The sequence below is a fragment of the Phasianus colchicus genome, chromosome 1 (genome assembly GCF_987193195.1).
Source record: "Phasianus colchicus chromosome 1, bPhaCol1.hap1.1, whole genome shotgun sequence".
NCBI lineage: Eukaryota > Metazoa > Chordata > Aves > Galliformes > Phasianidae > Phasianus > Phasianus colchicus.
In genome coordinates, this window is record NC_143436.1 from 146,758,250 (window position 1) to 146,782,455 (window position 24,206).

The 24,206-nt window shown below is 41.1% G+C and overlaps 1 protein-coding gene across 1 annotated transcript in view; it reads right to left on the reverse strand.

The window, feature by feature from the left end:
* Positions 1 to 2,977: 2,977 nt before the first annotated feature.
* HS6ST3 (heparan sulfate 6-O-sulfotransferase 3) overlaps positions 2,978 to 24,206 on the reverse strand; it is a 282,444-nt gene continuing 261,215 nt past the window's right edge. Inside the window, exon 2 of the mRNA XM_090129854.1 lies at positions 2,978 to 8,982. Within this exon, the coding sequence (XP_089985980.1) occupies positions 8,277 to 8,982 (706 nt within the window). The 3' untranslated portion in view covers positions 2,978 to 8,276. The remainder of the gene's footprint in view (positions 8,983 to 24,206) is intronic.

Genomic DNA, 24,206 nt, shown 5'->3' on the forward strand with positions numbered 1-24,206 from the left:
CAGCTGATGTCTCTTTGGCTCTCTGATGCTTGTACTCCTCCCCACTTACCTTCTGTTTCTCAGCTAGCAAACTCATTCTAGTGGTTTTGAGAATTACCTTTGCACAGAGGGTCCTGAGGTGAGCTCTCTCCATCCTTGATCCCACCTCTCTAGTCTTTGCACATCCTCAAATATCTCTAGTCCTGTCACCTTGGGAGCCTTACTTTCATTTGAGGGACACAGTTAGTGGGCATGGCAGTGATGGACTGATGGTTGGACTAAAAGATCTCAGCAGTCTTTTCCAAACTTAATGATTCTGTGATTCATTTTCAGTGCACGCTTTCCAAAAGTGAAGTGTTGCTCCCTTTTAATCTGTCATGGAGCCTCTACCTCCTCTAAAGTACATTTGGGGATTTTTTTTTTCCTGTTTGCAAACAGTGAGGGGAAGGAGCCATTTCTGGGACAAGAGCCTTCTTGCTCCACAGCAGATGTCTAAAGCAGGCCAGATGCTTATGCCCTGTCAGGGATTCCCCAAGGACTGTACGAGAAGGTGATGTGCCAGTTGACCTCTTGTGGTGTGAAGGGACTCTCACCCTATGTGTTTCACAGTGAAGTTGCAAGCTGTTCACCCAGTGGACAAAATCCTGCAGTAGACCTATTGTATGAGCAAGGCAGGCCTTATTTATTCTTACCATTATACATTTTTAGCACTCAGTGCTTTCATGTAACAATAGGATTTATAACAGTCATTTACTTACCTCCATGCTGTCTAATTGCATTTTCTCAAATTCCAAATTTTAGGGCATAATGAGAAATTTCTTAGCAGATGCTGAAAGGTGTCACACCTTGCATAACCTCTGTAGCTAAAATAGAAATAAATGCGAATGAAACCTCAAAAATGAAAGCCTTTCTCCAGCTGTGTGTAATAAAGTCCAGAAATGCCAATTCTCACACTTCCTTATAACTGTGCCATAACTGTGCATTACAGTACAATTTTCTTGAAATGTAACCATGTATGTGGAAAAAAGTTATCTGTCTTCTGGTGGCAAAATCCATTTCTACTTTTGCTATACAGTAATATTTATCAGTAATACAGACATTTATTTCATTTACCGTCTTTCTGCCCCTGCTTCATAACTGCTTTCACTAGAGTGCAGGACTCAGAAAGATAATAACATTCATTTTGCTTTTCTATCACTCACACTGTCCTGCAGTGCATTTGATTTTGTGCTCACTACTGGCAATGATGATGGACTCTCACCTTGCAGACTGTCTCAATTGATGGCCTCAAATGATACAAGCAATGGGGCAGCAATCTGGGTTTCTAAATATAAGTCTCCAGTAGAGAGATTCTGTTTTTTGGAGACCTGTGGGCATCTGAGACATTTGCACTGGGCTTACAAATACAACACAGCATCTATGCTGAAACTGACATCCTTCTGGAGCAGGAGTTGGAGGCCAGGCAGGCAAACAGCACTGGATGACTCTGTTTAGCAGTCTGAATTGTTCCTCAGTAGAATGAGCTCCCCACGCCATCTGGTCTTCGCTGTCAGGGTCCACTCTCTTTGCTCATTCAGCCATCAGTTTCTGGGGGTCTGGTTTCAAAAAACACTATGTGTTTCCAGAGGCTGACATCTGCCTCCCAGGAATTAAGCTCAATTCACATCAACCACCAAGTCAGCAATGAGATGTTGCCACATGTACAATTTACAGAAATCTGGAGATTACAAAAGTCCTCCAATCCTTTCACTTCTGCAAAACGTTACACACTAAAATTGGTACAGATGACAAGAAAACTGAAATTTGCAGTAGGAATTTCATCAAAAGCACTGAAAGGGATACAAAAGCTTATCAAACAATCCTTTCGCAAGGCACAAGCACCATTTTACCTTGTTATTCACGATGCTTTTTGATATATTTAGACCCCAGATGCATATCCACACACATACACAAATATTTCAAGAGAAGACCAGAAGTACAGTTAAATTGAGAAAAAATACAAAACTGGGTAGGATGACATGAGGATAAATTCATTCCAGAGAGGTGCTCGTTCCTATAGACTCAATCAGCCTCCCCTTACAATGGTGTTTTTTAAGCACTAGCTTTTTGAGTGTAAAGTTCTGCGAAGAACAACTTAGATAACAAAGCTAACCTGAACTTTTGAGAACTTCCTTTCTTCTGCTGCCCTAAACAACTGCTGTTTTCACTGTGTCTCAAGAGTAATTTCTCATGCTGACTATAATTTTTACCTTTAATAAGGCTTTCCATATCACTTAACAGAGGGCAGTTGGCTTTGATGAAAAGGATGTAGGTCAAGGCCACCCACTCTTAATTTGCCACAACATGGCCTTTTCTTTAAACCAGACTCTAGGATGTGGCATGTTTGCTTATTGTTGGAACCAAGAGCTGTGAAGAAGTTTTGGTCTGATAAAATAGTCATGGAACAGACACCCAAACTACTCTCTGAAGGAGTTAATGTAAAAGTGATCCTGAGATACTTTGCAAAAGAGTTCAGAGTTTCCTCTTTATTTAAACCTCTCCATGCTCCCCCATTTTCCATCCCAGTCCTAGTTCATTGTACTCATCCATTTATATGAGATAGTAACGCTGAAGTGCATCATCTCCTCTCAAGGCCCATGCACTCAAAGAAGATGTAAGGACACGTGGATGAGACTAAAGGTGCAGCAGCATACTGAAACTTCTCTGCTTTCCCTGTGGTAGCTCTCTAGATTACTCCAACAGTTGGGACTGGTAGAAATGAAGTCCAACAAATTCACTAGGTCTATTTCAATCATTTCCATACCTAAATCTTAATTCAGTCCAAGTATGGAAATTCTGACACTGAGGTCACTTGAATTAGTGCTAGTGACTATGGAAGACTCAGGTTTCACGTCTGAATTTAATCTGAAACGAAGCCCACTAAAGTCAATTGCAATCATAAGATTTGGGATTGGGTCCCAACATAATTAAAGAGTAAGTTATGTCAACATGCTTTTCCTCTATGTACACTTTATTAAAAAAACATAATTTTGATCACGGTGAATCTGTATGCATGATGAAAACCAGTCCAACAGGAGTATTTTTAGTCATTTTTATGGCTATGTAGATAAGATGGAACCTTTAGTATTTCAAAGATGCAATCAATGTTTATTTGTTGCTCATAAGTAGTTCATGGACCCAACAATATTCAACAGAACATTTTTAACAGATTTCTTAATGAGTATCAATTTACAGAAAACCACCAACTAATAAATATATGAAAACAATTGCTTTTGACATCACAATGGTTAAACACATTAAATAATTCATTAAATTGTGCTTTACATCAATGAAAACCCCTAGGCCTACAAACTACCCTTTAAATAGGAATAAAAGTAGATATGGTTACTCACAATACAATCTCTTAGTAGCAGAGTTCACACACATTATTGCACATAAACAGAAGGAAAAATCCTAAAGAATAAGATAATTTACAGCCTATTAATTTACTCATTTATCTCAAATATGGCAACTGATGGGAACTCTTGATTTTTCCAACATTTCTTAGAAATCACAGAGCTATTGATATGGCCAAGAAGAAAGCCAAGGACCTTGTAGGCTATGGAACCCATTTCCCTCCATGAAACAAAAACAAATAAAGCATTACAAACTGAATGGAGCCCTTCAGTGATCAGTACCTTTTCTGAATACCCCTTTGCCATATGAAGGAAGGATACAGCAGTCTATTACATGAGAATGATTTTATCATGATCATCTCAATGCCTCATACAGGGTAATCTCCACTAGCTTGGAAAATAGACATTCTCTATCCCATACAAAAAATAAAAAAATAAAAAAATAAAAAATCATATGTATCAGGGGAACAGCAATGGAGGAAAAATGTAGCAGTGAGAAAAAAAATGTATAGCATCAGTGCTCAGTACTGGTAAGGACTGTGGTGGGAAACAACCTACTAGTACAGAATGAAATGTGTCTGGAAGGTCAGCCTGAGAAAGGTCCCTAACAACACAGTCATAGTTACTGATACTTGAACCTCTTGAAAATGTGTAGGAAACAAGACCTTCCCAGCTAGAAGTGGGAAGCCAACTCTGAAACACCTTCAGATTCAAGGGTGATGTCATCCACCATTTGGACTGGTTGAACAGAGACGCTAAAGTTAGGAATTTGGCTGTGGATCTGATTTCCTTCCTAGCTACGAGATACGATTTAGTAGCTTGTGGTAGCAAGGGTAATGGAAGGATGGTTGGACTAGATGATCTTGCAGATCCTTTCCAACCTTGTGATTCTATGAATTTTTTTACTCTCTACTTCTGTTTCTAGCAAACTGCAGGTAACTACCACATGCTGGGTAGGAGTCCTGGCAAGGCTATTACAGCCTCATTGCTAATGCAATTGCAATGAATAATGCCTAACATGATAAAGTGTATTTTTTTTTTCATTTCCCCATGGCGAAAAAGCATTTTATTGTTAGCACTGATGAGTGAGGAAGAGAGGAAAAAAGTCCATTCCTTAATAAAGCACAGCCCATAGGCAACAGGCTGAGTTCTTGGACTAAACATCAAATTACCAAGAACCCGTTTCAACAACACAGCATGTTTCTCCTCCCGCTCCAAGCCTACAGCAAACTATAACTGGGAAAGGCAGCCAGTGCTGAAGATGTGATGGGAGTGATTAGTAAGTACATCTCCATTACAAAAGAATGAGATTCGTTTCAGCACCACAGTAACAGAAGCCAAATTGCCTTGTTTAAACAACAAAATAAAGCCACTACCATGGACAGAAAATCTACAGTGTTGTTGCTCACAAATGTTTTGAAAGGAACACACTGCTCTTTGATCCTACAAGAGCGGGCTTAGTTACAGTGAAGCCTGCACTGTCAGAGCAGTGAAAACTGGAACAAAAGATTTAGATTGGATGTCAGGGGGAAGTTCTTAACAGAGAGAGTGGTGAGGTGCTGGGCTGTCCAGAGAGGTTGTGGATGCCCCGTCCCTAGAGGTGTTCAAGGCCAGATTGGATGGGGCCCTGGGCATCGTGGTCTAGCATTAAATGAGGAGGTTGGTGGCCCTGCATGTGGCAGCGGGGTTGGAGCTTCATGATCCTTGAGGTCCCTTCCAAGCCTGGCCATTCTGTGATTCTGTGATTCTGTGAAAAGAGAGATGAACCAGGGCCTTTATTCTTCTGCTGCTTTACATTATTTTGGGTGCTGCCCTCGAGAAGAAAAAGCTGCATGCTTGTGTCTTAAGACAAATCCACCTGGAAGTATTTCAGATCTGCCTTATTTTGTATGTGCCAGGAATATCTGCTAAGGATAGCAGCAGTGTTGGCACTGGGGGTTCACTGGACTTAACTGCTGTAGCTGTAGGGAGTTGATGGGGCCATGTGCTCTGGGGACAGCAAGATCTCAGCCTCCGATTCCACAAAACCAGTGCTATGTGACACACAAGCTCCAGGAAAAAGAAAAAACAACAGAACCCTTAAATTTTAACTAAGTCCCAAGCGTTAAGGCAAATCCCATTAACGTAGATACTACAGCACATTAGCAGCTCTTCAAGACCCTAATCTTGTCTCCTGGGGAATGACTGACGAAAAGGTTAGGCATTGCATTAAGGTATTGCCAAACCATTAAAGTTAATGTAAACCGCCCAAAGACTGCTTTGATTTTCCTCATTAGGTTTTGTTTCGCGTTGTGCAGAAGTCTGGAGAGCTGTTGATGTGCCTAGGGAACTGAAACGGATGCTTTGAGCAACTGGTGGGGCTGCAGTGAAAAATTTCTGCTCTCCCTCTCTCCTTTCTCCTCGAAAGATAACACTGCACTTCTGAAATGAAAAAACGAGGCCCCTGTTGCTGTCAGCAGTGTGTTGAGGCAGTCTGCTGGAGAGAGAGGCAGGGATGAGATGAAGGGGACCCTTTTGGTGCTGATGGACACTTTACAAATGGGACTTATTCTGTTTTCTCGTTTATCTTTCTCCTTAATCCAATTTTGTCCTAGCATCTTTCCTTCCACGCACTCGGTTTCTCTTCCACACACCCAACAGCAGCCCTGCTCCTGCCCATCTCTGCCTCTGCCACAGGGCCCTTCGGGGTCCCCCTGGCACTCCAGCTCCCTGTGCTCGCAGAGACAAGAAGAGCAGTCACAGACCCTGGACATGGTGTATGGAGTGCCACAGGCACCTGCCCTTCTCTTGCATGCACAGAGAGAGTCAGTCTCAGACTGTAAATGCTTCAATTCAAACCTCTGAACACAGGTATTTCTGTGTGAGTGAAGAGTCTGGGAGCCTCTTCAGGGAGATGGGGATCCAGACAGGACATAGGGCAGTCTTCTCTAAGATGGACATCCCAAGCTCGGGCAGGAGAATGACTGCAGGCCCGTGATTTCCCTTCTGAAGGCAGAGGGGGGAGGAGGTGCATGCCATCCACCAGTGGAACAGGTATTACGGACCAACAGCCCTGCTGCTTACCACAAAAATAGCACACTGATGTCAAGAAGCATATTGCCAATAAGCTACATCAGTATTGAGGTGTCACCCCAGTAGCCTCCTTCACTTCTTAATGTTCTTTATGATATTCCAAGTTGAACATATTGTTGTATGCATTAACTCTCAACAGGATCGTTAGATCATATTTTTGATATTGTGCATAGATAAGCAGCAATAACATTGTTGGAACTAAAAAAGATACAGCATGCATTAAAAACAACATTTGGAAATAAGGGATAAAGTTTCAAATTTGACTTCTTTTTCTGCAGCACGTTAAACTTTTAATGAGTGGCTAAAAACTTGAATTCTGAAAATAAGTGAGAAATGTACATCCACATCAGGTGCTCCATTATCTCTAATTAGTAAATCTGTAAGGTAAAAGCCATTCATGCATGCAATAATATACTTTCAGCATCTTGATTTAGCAGCCACATTGAGGCACTTAGAGAAATTTCCTCCTAATGCTTTAGATTTATGCTAGAAGAAGAAGGAAAATAAAACTCCCTCAAAAGATCTCTGATGCACAGGACCCTCTTTTTAAAGTTCCACTATTACAAATAGAATCAAGAAAAAAAAAATCAGAATAAATAGGTGCAGTAAGAATGTAACGTGTGGACAGAGAACCCACTGCATCTTTTTGTAGACAAGGAATAAAACCAGATACAGATCTCTCTTCATGAAAACAACTAATTTACAAAGAATCTTCATACAGAGTAATAAATATCAAGCCTTCCGAAATATCTACTATGTATCCTATAAAAATGAAAGCTGAGGGTTTTTTTGTAGCTACTACCATAGTTAGAGAGAAAACCAATTTAAATTGTGCTCACTTGGCATTAATGTATTTTAACAGACAATATCATAAACCTGCCTGTCTTCACAGACAATATATCTCCAGGCTTTTGCAGCAAATCTAGAAAATGTCACACTAATATTCAAGCTTCTCCTGCTCTCTCTTTCCTCTCTCCTGTAGTTCGCTTGGCCCCTCTTCACCTTTTGTGAATGTGAAGGCTGATTTCATTGCCTACAGCCAGATAATCTTGGCAGCGTGTGGCCAGCTGCAGCAAGGTCCTCATTTCCCAGTTTTTGCATTCCAGCTTTCCCTTTGCCACACATACTCCAAAAGTCAGCTGCTACCTGGCTGATTCTGATACCCTTAACATCTGCAGAGAAGTAAACTAAACCTCCCCCCCATCAATTCACTTACAAATGATGTCTGACTGCAGGTTTACAGAAAAGAACAAGCACTACACCAATCCCACATTTCCTATGTCTTTTTTAATCACCTCAGCAAATTCTTTCCTTAATCAAAACCCAGCATGTAGAAGTTTGAAGGGCAATATGTTTACCTCCATTTCATTCACTAGGAAGCTACACACTACAGTTGCAAAGGACAATATGAAATAAACCAGCTCTCACAACACAGAGGAATCAAAACAATTTTTTTTTTTTTTTTTTTCCAATTTTGATTTATGTCTGCACAAGTTTTGGTAGCTCAGATTGTAGAGGGTACGTCTGCTAATGTCATAGACACAGCCCTCTCTTCAACCCATTCTCACAGCTTAGGGTTTTGAAGGAAGTCTGTTTGGATAGGAATCTCTTCTGCTGCTATTAATAACACTAATTAATGTACACGGAGAAAAAAAATATATTCTTCTTACTGACAGAAAGCAAGAAAAACTGAGACAAGGAAGGTTAGCTGTCAGAAGCTGTATCATATACCACGGCGGGTGGCCTTCCTTGGCTGACTTTCAGGCAGTCGAGCTGCACGAAGAATCAGCCTCTCTGATCCTCCCATGGGTCAGGCAAGGTGGAGGAGTGTTACCACCGTGCAACCTGGCTGTTATAATCTTCAGTAACAGCTACTTCTGCCGCCTCTTCCCTTGGCCACTGGTGAGCTCTCTGCTCCCGCAGCAGTCTCCGCTCCTCTCGCCTCTTTAGGCGGTTCAGCTGATGCTCCTCTTGCTTGGAGTACTGAAAGCGCTGCAAGAACAGGTCCTTGGCGTAGTCATAGAGCTGCACGTCCAAGAAGTTCAGCTCCTCTATCCGTTGCCGCACATCCTCACCGATGTCCACGTTGGAGGCCCGTGTGACGTTGAATTGGGTGAACGGGGAAATGAATTTCAGGTTGAATGTCCTCTCAAAGAGATACTGTGTTTTCCTCTGAAATTCTGTAAGCCCAAAGAAGGCCATGTTTTTCAGATTGTTCTTGGCGCTTTGGAGAAGAATCACGTTTCTCTCAGTCTCGTTCATAAAAGTCAAGTTGTAGCATCCCACCAGGCTGAGATCTGCCAGCATGCGCACCTGGCGGTTGTTGGCTAAGTTGTAGCTACAGTCCATGAACTCCTGTAAACTGACTCCAGACCAGTCATCTCCTTCATAACAGGTTGGTAGCTCGTCTGGTGTTGGGCTTCTTCCATCACACATGTGAAGGGAAGTTTTCCACGTTGCACCCCTCTGGACGTGCTTCCATTCACTCAAATATCGTGATACTGGATCCCTCAGCATTGTGATGTAATAGAAGTTCCTGAAACATATCATTAAACATAATTTTAAGGTTCAGTGGATTTTTCTTTTTTTTATTCTCCAACAAAACGATTCCCAGTGGCCATCACCACACACCCCCTTCACTTTTTTCCGTGTAAGGCAGACACTTAAAGTGACTATTTCTGAAATAATAAAAAGCTTAAAGCTTCACAAGCACTGAGAATAAAACACAAGGTGCATTGGAAGAAAGAGAGAAATGAAAGGAAGTAAGTGACTATCAGAGAAAAGGAGTTGCTTTGATTTATCAGCTGTTCAGTGGGAGTTATTTTAGCAGAAGCCAATTAACTGAAGAGTACTCCCTTCTACTTAAAATGTTAACATTCAGCAATGTCGGAAAATGTGGAAAAATAGATTTCTATAATCCTGTCACCACCCTTCTGGACTGAGACATGCAAGTATGAGACGATAACCCATACAGCACTTGGTCAGAATATACAAGAAGCACTGGCAATACAACGTGGATGCTGCAACTGCTAAAAAAAATACCACGTGGAAGACCAGCATAAGACTTACTTAGCAAGAGCCCTATTATTAAACGGGTTGGAGTGATGATAATAAGAGGCCCCAGACTTATTCACATGGCTTAATTTTAGACAAGTACTTGATTGAAATTAGTTATAATCACATAGTAGAAAAGCATTTGTTGATATAAAGATTATCATTATTCAACCTCACCTGTCAAGAATACAGAAGAGACACTACGAAGGATTGACCTGAAATAGAGCAAATAAATGCTGCACTCACACTGTCAATTCACCTTTTAGCTACTGGATTGAGTTTGAACATCTGTTTACAGCAATCTGAGATGGACTGCAATTGAGTATGGTTCCAAAAGGATTTCACACATAATTTTCTACAGATAAATGTTTTATACTATAACTACTAACCTCAGTTATAGGATGATATTATAAAGGCAAAACAAAACCAAAATACTTATGATTTCTGTCAGCTAGAATAATTAGCAGAAGATTCATGACTAAAATTAACACTCAGAGAGGTACAAAAATAGGCTTATGAGTTTGCATGACTCATCTGACTGCAAATAATACATTAATAAATCATGAGTCCTAAGATAAGTTTTCTTAGGAAAAGTCTTATCTAAATATTCTTTCTCGAATCTAAACAGGAATGAAGCAAATAAGGAGACAAGCTTGCTGTAAAGAAGTTACCCAGTAAACAAACCAACATAGGGTCACAGAATCACAGAACTGCAGGAGTTGAAAGGGACCTCTAGAGTTCATTGAGTCCAACCCCCCTGCTAAAGCAAGTGCCCTACAATAGGTCACACAGGTAGGCATCCAAATGGGTCTTGAATATCTCCATAGACAGAGACTCCACAACCTCTCAGGGCAACCTGTTCCAGTCATCCTTACCATAAGGAAGTTCTTCTACATGTTAGCACAGAACTTCATGTGTTCAAGTTTTAGGCCATTACTCCTTGTCCTATTGCTACACAGCACCAAGAGGAGCCTGGCCATTTGCCCCCCACCTCCCTTTAGATATTTATAAACATTTATCAGATTGCCTCTCAGTCCTCTTTCCCCCAGGCTGAATAGACCCAGGTTACTCAGCATTTTCTCATACAGGAGACACTCCAAGCCCTTTATCATCTTTGTGGCCCTCCACTGGACTCCTTCTGTCTTATACAAGAGCTAATCAGTTAAATTCTTGACACTACGATTTATCTTCAAGACTGATACCCTTATTTTTCAGATATCACTGATTTTCTACCAGTAAAAATTCCTGTAGCTTCTCTGTAAACTTTGGGTTTGTCATAAAGGCAGACATGTGCCATATTTTCCCAAAATGCAGATATATTTCCCAATTCAGATAAAGCAAAAGGAAACAGAAGTGAACACACTGTCCTTGTTCATTCTGGGTTCTCTACCTAGAGGATTTATAATACATTTTTTGGAATGAGGTTATGAGACCAAACTTTGGATAACATCTTGAATTACTATCTAATGACAATGGCTGTTTCAAAGATTATTTCATAGCAGAAGAGTTACAGGTGGAAGGGTATAAATTAAGGAGTACCACCATGAAAAGCACTGTATTTAAGTACTTCAGACATTGCTTTCACTTCTCAAACTGAACGTTCATCTCACCTTGGCTTTACTTTGCATGTATGAGAGCACATTAGAAATTGCTTTCCTATGAAGAGAACAAGTGGACATTTCACTGGTGTTGCACAGATAAAGTGGCCAAATTCTCAGACACCTTCAAGCTCTGAGCATAAGACACTGTTACTGCAACATGCAGGAGGCAGAAGAGATGAGAAAAAATGGGCCAAGATACAGGGACAGTTGCCAACATCTATATCAATGAAGATCAAGTTTGGCTTAGACCTTGCATTGCTGCCCCTCCCATCTGTGGATCTTTTTAGATGTTGCTAAGTGGTAACAGGTGGGTTTAAGAGTTGCTCTCAACTATTATTTATACGTCTAACAGTTCTGTCTTTCCTCACTCATCTCTAACAGTCCTATTCAGGCATTCTTCAGAGCAGTAGCAATTAACAAAGATTCCTCCTTTGCATCAATCATTTCCATTTCATCTCTGGATATGTAAATGTGCTTGCTGTGCAATAAGCAGGAATATGAAGCAAATGCAGGGAAATGAGCAGTGCATGTCTTTATGTAACTTCCGTAGCTTTCCTTGCACAGAATAGGCAAGGAACTTCCACCTGTCCATTACGGCTCCTCCTAGTGACTAACTGACTTCTGCAACTTGTTTTGCTATCCTGATTAATTTGCTTCTGATTTGGGCACCTTGCAGAGTTGCTTCCTTGTGTTAAGACTGAACGGCTTCTTCATCTGGAAGACAGTCTTTTACAGCATCCTGATACACATTTAGATCCCAGGGCACTAAGAGTGCAGCTACCTGCACCCCATCCACACTTCACAACCTTCTGTTTAGCCTTCTGTTCAAGACTTTTCATCACCCCTAGCCAATTTAAGCTTGGAATGTCTTAGACTTCTTCTACCTGATCCTGGACACTGTCCAGGAGACACTGCAAGAAAGCTACACAGATGCATGGGGAATGCAATCCAGTAGTCACCGCACTGCTATAATTTTTTCTTTTCAGGAGAAAGGTTGTCGTGTATCTAGAATAAGAATATAAATAAATAATATATAGGTTACGCACATGTGTTTCAGTTGGAAAACTATCAAAATTATCTCAGGAAATCGTTTTTAAATGTTGACATTTATGGATTAGACAGAGTAACATTTCAGAGCTCTTAGTGCAAAATATGCAGTTTTCAATCACATTAAGAATGGCTGAGGAGTCAGCTCATAATAAAGAAAAAGAAATAATTCATTAAAAAATGTGGTTGTGGTGGCCTTTCACTTCCTTTTTCACTGTTCAATAGAAGAGAATCAAGTTAACTACAGATTGAATGTGTCTGAGCCAGTCTAAATACAAAGATGTACTTGTTCTTGCCTGTGTAAATGACTCAGAGAATCACAGAATCATAGAATCAAGGTTTGAAAAGACATCTGAGGTCAACTAAGCCAACCTTCCATCTACCACCAATACTGCCCACTAAACCATGTCCTTAAATAGTACATCTCCCCTTTCTTTAAACTCCTCCAGAGATGGTGACACCACCACCTCCCTGAGCAGCCTATTTCAATACATGACCTCTCCTTCAGAAAAGAAATTTTTCCTAAAGCCCAACCTGAATCTCCCCAAGTGCAACTTGAGGCCATTCCCTCTTGTCCTGTTGCTGTTACTTGGGAGAAGAGGCTGACACCTGTCATGCCTCAACCTCCCTTCAGGTAGTTGTAGAGAGCGATAAGGTCTCCCCTGAGCCTCCTCTTCTCCAGACTGAACAATCTCAGCTTCCACAGCCTCCCCTCACAAGACTTGTGCGCCAGACCCCTCACCAGCTTTGCTGCCCTTCTTTGAACATACTCCAGGGCCTCAATGTCCTTCTCATAGTGACGGGCCCAAAACTGAACACAGTACTCATGGTGCAGCCTCACTAGTGCTGAGTACAGGGGAATGATCACCTCCCTGCTCCTGCTGTCCACACTATTTCTGACACAAGTCATGATGCCATTGGCCTTCTTGGCCTCCTAGGCACACTGCTGGCTCATGTTTAGCCAAGTGTTGACCAACACCCGCAGCTCCATTTCCTCCACGTGTCTTGCCAGCCATTCTGCCCCAAGCTTGTAGCGTTGCCTGGGGTTGTTGAGGCCAAAGTGCAGGCAGGACCCAGCACTTGGTCTTGTTGAACTTCATCCCACTGACCTCAATCCAGATATCCAGCTTGCCTAGATCCCTCTGTAGGGCCTTTGTACCACCAGGCAGATTGACACTTCCTCCCAAAGTGGTGTCATCTGCAGACATATCACAGAATCATATAATGGCCTGGGTTGAAAAGGACCACAATGATCATCTAGTTTCGACCCCCCCTGTTACATGCAGGGTCTCCAACCACCAGACCAGACTGCTCAGAGCCACATCCAGTCTGGCCTTGAATGCCTCCAGGAATGGGGCATCCACAACTCCTTGGGCAACCTGTTCCAGTGTGTCACCATTCTCTGAGTGAAAAACTTCTTCCTAATATCTAACCTAAACCTCCCCTGTCTTAGTTTAAAACTATCATCCCTTGTCCTATCACTATCCACCCTTGTACTGAGGGTGCACTCAATTCCCTCATCCAGATCATCAGTAAAGATACTGAACAGGACAGGCCCCAATACCAATCCCTGGGGAGCACCTCTCATGACCAATGCCAGTTGGATTTAATTCCATCCACTATCATTCGCCAATGACCTCCTTGCTTTAAGTGTGTTCATGACTGCGTGGCTGTGTTAAACTCCAAAGGTAGCCTCAAGGAGTAATTCTCAGCAAAGAATTAATCATTAACTTGTTACTCTGGTTTGACACAGCAAACTCATCCAAGACTTCTTGACTTCATTTCAATGGACTTCCACAATTGATTAATCAAACTGCTGCTGCAGACAGCCCCAGTGTTTAAAGGCTAACAAAGCAGAACATTTTGGCATGTCAGTGAGAAGATGTTTCATACAAAACCTTCCAAATGGATTTGAAAACATGCAGAAAAAAGTACATAAAAAACAACATGGATATATGGATACATAAGTAACAGTATTGAAAATGACCACAAATCTGTCCCAAACTAGGAGGGTTGCTGGGAGAACTGATAATGCACACCTGGTTCAACAGCTGAGGACCAATTGAGCATACATTTGAAAAACAATGGATGACTATGAATCAATCATCTTACCCCATAAATAGTGAGCAGTTCAAGAGCCCATTGAGCTCTCCTGCATGGCAGCTGGCTCTTCTTGAAAAGGGATACCTCTTGAGTTATATCTGCTTAGAGATCCTTTACACCTTGATGTCAAAATGCCTTGTTGATACAAATTCTCAGTGTGACTAATAGTTTGTTTTAGGCTTTGTTAGCCTCACTAAGATCACATCTTAGATTGATCATAACCTTTGTTAGCTTCACTAAGATTCAATCTTAGATCAACGGTTCACACATAATCCCTTAGACATAAACCACTGATCAAGTCTGGGACTAGGTGTAAATCCACCCTCATCTCAGCTCCTTCCCTCCATGGTTCAAGGAGGTTTGAAAACAGGGAGTTCAACTCTGAACCTCATGAGACAACAGGAGGGCCTCCTCAATTTTTAGACATAAACCACTAAGTAATTTTGGGACTAGGAGTGGATGTAGCCACACCTCAGCTCCTTATCTCCATGGTTTAAAAGGTTTAGAAAACCAGGGTATCTACTTTGAACTTAGTGTCTCTAGAGGAGGGCCCCCTATCTGAGTGTGTATTACCTCTATGGAGTAAATAATCAAGTGTTTCCAGCCATCTTGAAATCTTGTTAAGTTGTTGCCAACTTAATCAAGCTTAGTCAAATCACTATATTGTATCTGTATTATATCAACAAATGTGTTCTAGATTGTCTCTTACAAGAACAGTATAATGCAGTTGTTTCCAATTGTGACGACAGCTGCAAGCTCAGAACCAGTGCAGCGCTGCGTCGCTCCCAGTAGCTTGAGAAACTCCATATCTGAAATGCTGCTATTTACAGCAGAATTAGAAACTACCTGGAAATTCAGAAAGCTCTAGTCCCACCAGCATGACATCTAGTCTCTTTGTTAGCATTAGGCAAAAGAAACCTAAAATATGATAAAATGAACATCTAGTTATGTCCCCAAAACATGTATTTCTTTCACATTATAAGGTATTACAATATAAATACTATAATCTTACATTAATCCCTCAGTAGTATTGCCCTGATTTAGAAATCTATTTCAGAGAAAGAGATTATTGAGGATGAACCCAAACCAGGGCATTTTTCATGTTTCATCATGAAACAGACATCCAGGCTGAGGAAGATTTACTATACAAATGAAGGATCCCCATGCATCCTTCATGCTGGAGGGCCTCCTCAGGAAGAAGAATGAATGACATCTCTGGCACTCCTGCTCTTGCATGGAGCAGCCAGCATAAGGAGAACTCTCACAGCACTTCTGGAGGCTTGAGTGGTGAAAAAGCAAGCAGCAAGCAAGCAGAGATCTTTTCATTCAAAGAGCGAGGCAGGACCTTATTGCAGGGATTGATGAGCTTCATAAAAGGAGAAGAGCGCACTCACAGCAGCTGGTGCAGAGATGGAGAAATATTTGAGGTGGAAGAAAAGGCAGTCATAGGAGAATATTTTCTAAGACACTAACAGCCAGATGAAAGAAGAACCAAAATGACTGAAAAGTGCAAGTGCATCATAAAAACACCCACACTGTAGTTCTTCCTGGTAGAAGAGAAAATAAGACCTATTCAAGTTTATGTCTCAAGCTGCGACAGTGTTAGCAGCTTTAGCCCTGGAAACGAGTGTACTTCCCTGGCAGGTTCTGAAATGCCCATCCTGGCAGTACACTTGTGCTAAGTACAGAGGCTGTCCTTACAAGATGAAATGTTAGGAAGGATCACGAGCAAAAACTGTGTGCTTCCTACTTTTGTCCTCAAGCCTGCATTCACAATGGCAATAACAGAGCAAACCAGTGGTCAGCTATCCCTCTTCACTCAGCTTTGAGTGACCTGGTCTAGAGTGGTCACAGGTGTGGACCGATGGTTGGTCTAAATGATCTCAGTGGTCTTTCCAATCTTATTGATTCTATGATTCCATGATTCAGGTTGTAAGTACTATCAGCCTGGTAACAGTGCATTGAGCAGGATAAACAAGTGAAACAAACTATGGATAGTGCAATATGTTAATAATTTGGGCAAGTGAACACACAACAAGAATAAGGTGGGGGGAGGCAGAAGGTGAAGTGGCACTGTTGGGCTGGTGCTAATATAAGCTGGTCAAGTCACAGAATCACAGAATCATGGTATGGCCAGGGTTGGAAGGAACCTCAAGGATCATGAATCTCCAAGCCCCTGCCACCAACCTCCCCATCTAATACTAGACCAGGCTGCCCAGGACCCCATTCAACCTGGCCTTGAACACCTCCAGGGATGGGGCATCCACAACCTCTCTGGGCAGCCTGTTCCAGCACCTCACCACTCTCTCTGTAAAGAATTTTCCCCTGACATCCAACCTAAATCTTCCCTCCCTCAACTTAAAACCATTTCCCCTTGTCTTGCTGTTATCTACCCTTTCAAAGATTTGATTCCCCTCCTGTTTGTAGGCTCCCTTTAGCCACTGAAAGGCTGCAATGAGGTCAGCCTGCAGCCTTCTCTTCTCCAGGCTGAACAATCAGTTCCCTCAACCTGTCTTTATAGGGAAGGTGCTCCAGTCCCCTGATCATCTTTGTGGCTCTCCTCTTGGACTCTCTCCAACATCTCCCTGTCCTTCTTGTACTGGGGGCTCCAGACCTGGACACAGTACTCCAGATGGGGCCTCACAAGAGCAGAGTGGAGGGGGACAAATCATACAAGCATAATGCAAATCAGCCCATGGCTAGCAGCACTGCAGTGCTGTGTGTAGCTGCATCTATATTACGCTTAATTTACAGATAATCTGCCCAGTGTGACAAAAGCTGGCTGTATACTTCTCCTGAATAACTGTACTACCAAGAAAATGTGATGAAGTGGCACATGTTTAGCTTAACCATGAGGTTGGATAAACACCAGCTAGCAAGCAGACTTTTGTGTCGGTGTAGCAACAGCACATAAGTTTCTTAAGCTTAGCATCTACAAGAGGATGCTAGACTGCTGTGATGGGAATGGTTTTCTAAGCCATCCCTTAAAAAAGTTTGTGATCTTAATACTGTTAGCTGTACTTTCAGGTTGCCATGGATTTTGTTATATATATCTTTTAATGAAAGTGTCAGTAGGACAGTAGACACCACTAAGAAGTCAAAATTTATCTATTCTTACTATATACCTCACCAATTTAGCATGTAGGAAAGATGCTCAGCTGGCTGGTCTTCTGGAAGATATCAGTCTCCACCACTTCTATTATTTTTAATTGGGATGGTGAGCACTGCGCTTACTTCATGCAGTGGCAGCAGTGCCCTATAGACACTCAACTACTCTACATTAAAGGAAAAATTAGCCACTTCAGGTAAGTTAAATGTAAGAAAGAAGTATAACCTGTGTTTTGCGGCACAAAATTAGACATGTCTCATTATTCCTCTGGGATTTTTCCCCTCAAAATGGCCAGTTTCCAATTTCCGAACTGGCCACAAGCTTTTGCTGTTTAACTCCTTTTGCCATCCCAGTGATGTACGGTGCAGCAACATCTGTAGGATATCCCTGCTCAGAGATGGAGCAGGATACTACTTCCAGGCTAAGAACTCCCAGTTCAAGGATCTACGTAAAAGCAATGCATCCAAGCAACATCAAAAGCCACCAGGGAGCTGCCTAACTCAGTCAGTAGAGTCTGGACAGTTACGCAGCTGGCCAAAATTAGGTGCAGTCTCTAGAATGAGCTACATCACTTCAGAGACACCCTATACGTTCTACTGTGTACACTGACCACAGTGGGATCTAAGGTATCTGTCACTTCAGTATACCTACTTTGTAGATACCTATATGGAAGTCCCAATCTGCAAAGCGGATCCCATGCCTGGAGTCAAGGAATCCCTGCCTATACAGAGTAAAAACTTCAAGCCAACCTTGAAAACTATCTAGTCACGTAACATTATGTAGTGAGTGAGAAGTAACTACTTTTTGTGTTTATTATATACATACCAGTCATGTCAGGATGTCTCCTTATAAGCAAGGTTTTAGGGCTGGAGCATTCCCAAAATAACAAGAAGCTTTAAGTAAGCTTTGTATTATTTCACACGCATCTTCAGACCAAGATAAAGTCTACCATAATTTTGTTGTCCTTGCTGATCTAAGTAAGATGAGGGAAGAGCTTCGAGTCAGACAGCATATATTAGATTTCTAACCCTGGATTGCAAGGGAGATTGCTTAGCAACTAAATTGCAACAGCAGCCTGTTACAGTCAAGAGAAATTTGGTGTTTGGCACTGGGAAGCACTTACAAAATGTGAAACCTCACATTTCTTTGCATTTTAAGAATACTTCCATTAGCAGTTTCAGTTTCTGTTTCATTAATCTGTCGCTTTAGCACTCATTATAAAAGTCCAGATTTTTTGTTTAGAAATTGCAAACATTTTTTCAATAAAAAATAACTTTGGAACACCAAATTAACTTCTGTATCTGTGTTAGCAGAGAAAACTCACAAAAATTTTATAGTACCATTTTATTATTATTATTATTATTTTTTGCATGGCTGCTGATGAGAAGATTGGTGTCCTACAGCTGATTAAAGAATGTCAGATAACAAAGAATGTCTTTAGAGATCACTCACTCTCAGACATCGAACAACTTTTAACAGCAGTGATTTAGGGCAATCTAGAAGGGGAAAAAGAAGAAAGTGAACCTGTGGCAACACAAATGCTGCATGTACAACATTAGGAATTTTTCCACCCAAGGAGTCTAACTTGCCTTCAAGTAAAGCTAGGGCAAATTCAGTAATGGTGTATAAAGGAATGTTATCACACGAAAATAATAAGATGCTAGTTAAGCTACTTTGAAAATAGTTTTAATTTTATATTAAATGGAAAATATGTGACTTAATTTAAAAGTCCAGCAGTATATCTGTCACCACAAATAGTAACAAATACATTTATATGCATTATATGTATTTTTCTTCTTAAGTATGCCACAAATGAATAGGCCCAGGACTGTGCAAACTGATGATTTCCTTTTGAAAGACTGTAGGCTTTTGGAATTAGGAACTGTGATTTTCTACATGCATCTTTTGTATGTAGCAGATTTTGTAATTAAGTAAAGAATAGCCGTTTTAAATAGGAATCATGTTTTCTACACTCACATTGTCATAAGCCCTTTAAAATCACGACTGAACATGGTTCTCAAGATCTACTCCAAAAAAAGGAAACTGTGAGTGCTGTGACTCTTTCTTCCTGACGCAGGAGAATACCTACTTGTGAAGATGCAGACTTTAGCAAAGTATTTTAAACACATCAGAGATGTTAGATGGGTACCAAACTTCCAGTATTAGAGGTTACTGAGAAGAAAGAGTCAGGTTCTTTGCTGACATACACAATAGGACAATGAAAGAAAATGGTTGAAAATTGAAAAAGAAAACGATACATGGAAAATAACTTTCACTAGAAGAGTAACTAAGTGTTCAGAAAGCTTTGCCTGAAGATGTTGTGCACCTTCCTTCCTTGGAGATTTTGAAGATCTGACTGAAGAGAGCCGTGAGCAACCCTGCCTATATTCAGGTTTGCCCTGAGAAGGGTGTTGGGCTAGGAACCTTCTAGGGTCTCTTTGCATCCCAGTGCTTTCATGGTTCTGTATGACCATGCACAGTCTGATACCAAATGCACAGACCTGTCAGAAAATACATCAAAATATAAAAAACCTGCCAACTAGATCATACCTATCATCCCTTGTTCCTTCCAGGCTACTCAAGACAGAAGACAGAGTACAGGGAACGTGTTTTGTCTTTCACAAGATTGCTTTTATATATGGCTTTAAGTAGGGAGATAACACTCTGGATGACTGAGGAGTAATTAAAAAGCTACCCATGGTTTTAGTCCCAGCATTTCAGAAGATGCACACAGATAGATATCAATATGCATGATTATCTGAGCTACTGCATAATTTTATTGTATGCTGCATTTAGACCCAAATTTTCAAAAAGAGTGCATAAAGTTAAGCAAAGTTAGTGAAGAAAGTCTAGAGTATAATGAGTTAGGAATGCTCAAGCGCATGGAAAGCACAGTCTGCTGTTTTATTTAGCTACAGGAGGCTCCCAAGATTATCAGTCTCCTTCCCTGCCAGCACTCTGTTATCCCCTTCATGAAACACCCTTTTGAAGAATTCTTTTCATTCCATCACTCTGACTGGGTTGCTTCTTATGGTTAGGAACACGACTTTTGTTCCTAGACTAAATCTTGTCCTGGCCTACTTACGTCCAGTTGTTCTTGAGTTTGCACTGCAAATACATCAAGAAGATTTATAATGGAACATCAAAGGAGGAGAGAAGGCCTCTAAGCCTACATTATTCAAAGTTATCTGTGTTATCTGTTTTTTATTGTATCTTGTGATAAGAAAAGGTAGAAGTGACCATGCTGCATTCCCCCTCCAGTCACACTTAGACTGCATCAACATTTGATATGAGTCTCATAAAAGTAAGTCATTCGGAAAGCACCTGAGACTGGTTCTGGATTTTGACCATGCAAGCAGTCCATCATTGCATTTAACCTTGCAGTATCTCACATGTCACTCCACACAACTAGAATTGGGCAAATTTCACATGAGGCTTCACAGGCAGTTTGTATTATAAACACTTGCTTAAATCCACTAGCAATGTATTATCTAACACACCCTCCCATTGCATTTGTTGGGGTTTTTTGTGCATCACTCTGGCAACTCCTACTCACTGCATTGCTGGGATACACATACAGAATCCTTCTGCTCCTCCTTCCATTTCAGCACTCAGTTTATAGAGGAAATCCATTTCAGACGAGCTGCAAAAGCATGACCTTGCAGTTTGTGCTACCAAACTTCATTCCACCTTTTTCACTGATATCCTCAAGGTCATTAAGCAAATTCCATTAACATACTTTAGCTTTTTCTGCTAACATCATTAATGAAAACATGTAATGGGATAAGAGCTAAGACCAGCCCTGAGGAAATTCATTAATAACTTTCCTTTAAACAGAAATTTCCTCTTTTGGCACATCCCAGTTTGTTAACTTCCATCTACCAGCTTCTTGTGCACCAGAAAATTCTTACACTTAGCTCCACATTTTTCTGCCTTCTACAGTACATTTGCAAATGACCCTTCATCAAATTCTTCACAGAAGGTAATTTTGCCATCTGATACCAGAAAAAGATGCTGGCTATTTACATGTTTCAGCCCAAAACCTGAGAACAGTTGCTCAAGCATTGCTGCATGTAAGAACATGGAGAAAGATTAAGATGAGAAAATGACAATTTATTTGAGAATGAAGCAGGCTGGAATAGAAATGCACGGATCAGGCAATTTGAAGGAAAAACAAAACTGCCATTTTCCATCGAACAACCTTGATACAAATTGTAAATCATTTCTTGATGAGACACAAATCTAATGAAGTTCCCTCTAGAGATTTTTGTTCCTTGCCTAAACTGTATCGAGCTCAATTGTACTAAGTGTTCTTCAAAATGCTGAAAAGATGGAAGTCGCAAGTGCCTTGATGAAATAAATACTAATATAAAATGTGACAGTGAAATCAAATAAGAAGAATTTGATTCAAGTACATGCATAATAAAAACCTCATACTTTGTAGGGGACTGCATGTGAACATACACAGGATGAAATAAGAAATGCTATTTAAAAGCAAGAAATAAATGGTGTCCATAAGATTCTTTAAAGATACTGTATGCAAGACCATGCATTCCTTTGTGCCAGAGAGAATAATAAACCCTTTGTGGCCAGGATTGGAAAAGGAGGAATCTGTTCCTCACATCACTCTCATTCCATTGCATCTTCATGGGACACTGATCATTGCCAAGTCTCATAAGGACCATGAAAATCTGGAACACATGTGACACCTTTACTCCAGAATGTTACTCCTCCCACCTCTGCCTTTGCCATACCACTACACAGAGAGGAAAAAAAAGAAATATGGATGTATCTGCACTACTTTCCTTACTGCCTCCTCTGGAGGTCTGCCTCTAGCCCCAGCATGGGGAAGAAGCACTGACCCTGCCTCCTTCAGAAACTGGTTACAAGTACAGGAAAGATGAGCAGAGGGCATCACCCATAGGCCCCGCGTGGCAGCAGGAAGCAAGGGCTGGGCAGAGAAAAGAAAGGTGATGACAGGCAAGGGACAAGACAAGAGCAGACTTGGAGACAGTTCAGCAAGAGGGACCCACAGATGGAGCTTGTTCTGCCAGCTTGACTTCTAAGGTTCACAAAAACTATATTGGATAGGGACCCCTCCAGTGTGATACCTATAACCACAGGTAATGCTTTAGCACAATAGAATATCCCTTATTCCTAGGACAAGCCATAAAGTCTCTCTCATGGTCAGATCCCAGCCTCTCAGCAGCTTCTGGAGGACATCCTTGCTTTGGGAGCAGTCTCCCTGCTGCACGGACTGCCTGGGCACTCAGCACTCGCTCAGCTCTGATGCAGAGAGCTGAGGACACAGAATTCCCACCTGTTCAATAGCTTAACATAAGGTCTTCTGTAATGGTTATAAGGAAAAATCCCCACACTTCATCTCACTTCAACAGCAAGCGTGTGCCACAGGTGGCAGGAATCCAGGCCCCATCTCTAGTTTCCAGCTCATAGTTCAGTTGTAGGTGCTCTCATCCAAATCTGGGACGCTTAAATGAAAACTCTGTGGGATTTTTCACTTAAACATGTTTTGAATCACTACAGTACTGCTGCTCAATTAATAAAGTAATTAACAATAAAAAGGCCCAGTAATTGAAATCCCTTTGAAAGAACATCAATTTATTCTAAGCTTTGCCTCAAGTCTTTATTAATTCTGACATCAAGCATAATGACCTTAAATTATAAATGATCATCACAAAATCCAGACATCATAAGCATTTTCTTGTCTGCGTGCTGAGTTTTTAAAACATCTGAGTTTGGTCACCACAAGTGATGTAAACAAAATGATCTGTGTTTGTTTACCTATACGGGCACCGCTTGCCTGTAATGCAAACAAAACGACAATACGGATATTACAGAATTTCAGGTGATTCTAACGAAGAAAACACTGTAAGTGTAGTCTTCCTTATTAACTCAATGAAACAATTTGAAAAAAATGAAGGAAATCACTCAGCTGTAAAATGATGTTCTCCAAACATTCCTCTTCTTGTGATGTAACTACCTTTTTTTCTTTTCCCCGCAAAGCCTTAAGTAAGCAGATGAGGGGGCGTTTAATAACTATCAGACTGCTTCTTTTTTATATTGAACTTTGTGTTTTCACTGAACTCTTGCTAGCTAACACAAAAATGCTTCCTGAGAATACCACAACTCACAGCTATAAGCAAAATTGCTGCTTTCCCTTCTGCCGGGCGCACATTTCTACCTGCGGCAGTCGCTATACGCACAATCTCCACTAGGGGGCGCTCTTACCTTCCCCAAATCTTAGCACGAAGCTTAACGCGCTTTCCAACGGAGCGTGTTACAAAGCTTTTGTCGATCGATACTATGGTAGCATAGCACTTTTATTATTATTAATATTATTATTATTATTATTTACAATTAACTAGAATTTATTAAATTATATAATTTATTTTTTAAAATACCGTAATTTGAAAGTGAATCATTGCCTGCATTCCACTGCATATTTGGCACGCAGAGAACTTTGATAAAACTTTTCCAAATTTACTAGCTGCAGCTATCACTTAAAATAGGACCTTATATACAACTTCCCCCTCCAAAATACACACACGCACACAGATACACGCAGTCAGCTCAAACTGCTGTGGCAAGGCAGCCTCCAAGATGCCAGGTGTCTGCACTTCATTGTAATTTGCAAGGTGAGTTCCAGGTAAGCACTATGTGTGGTTCCAGCTCTGCGTGAATGAGCCCTCGAGGCAAAACAGTTAAAGTACAAATGGCATTAAGCTTATTTACATGGTCCTCTCAACTCCCAGCAGATACGGAAAACAAATATTGTTCAGGATAACATGCTATTTGCCTTAATATTATAGAGTCGTAGCATTGTTT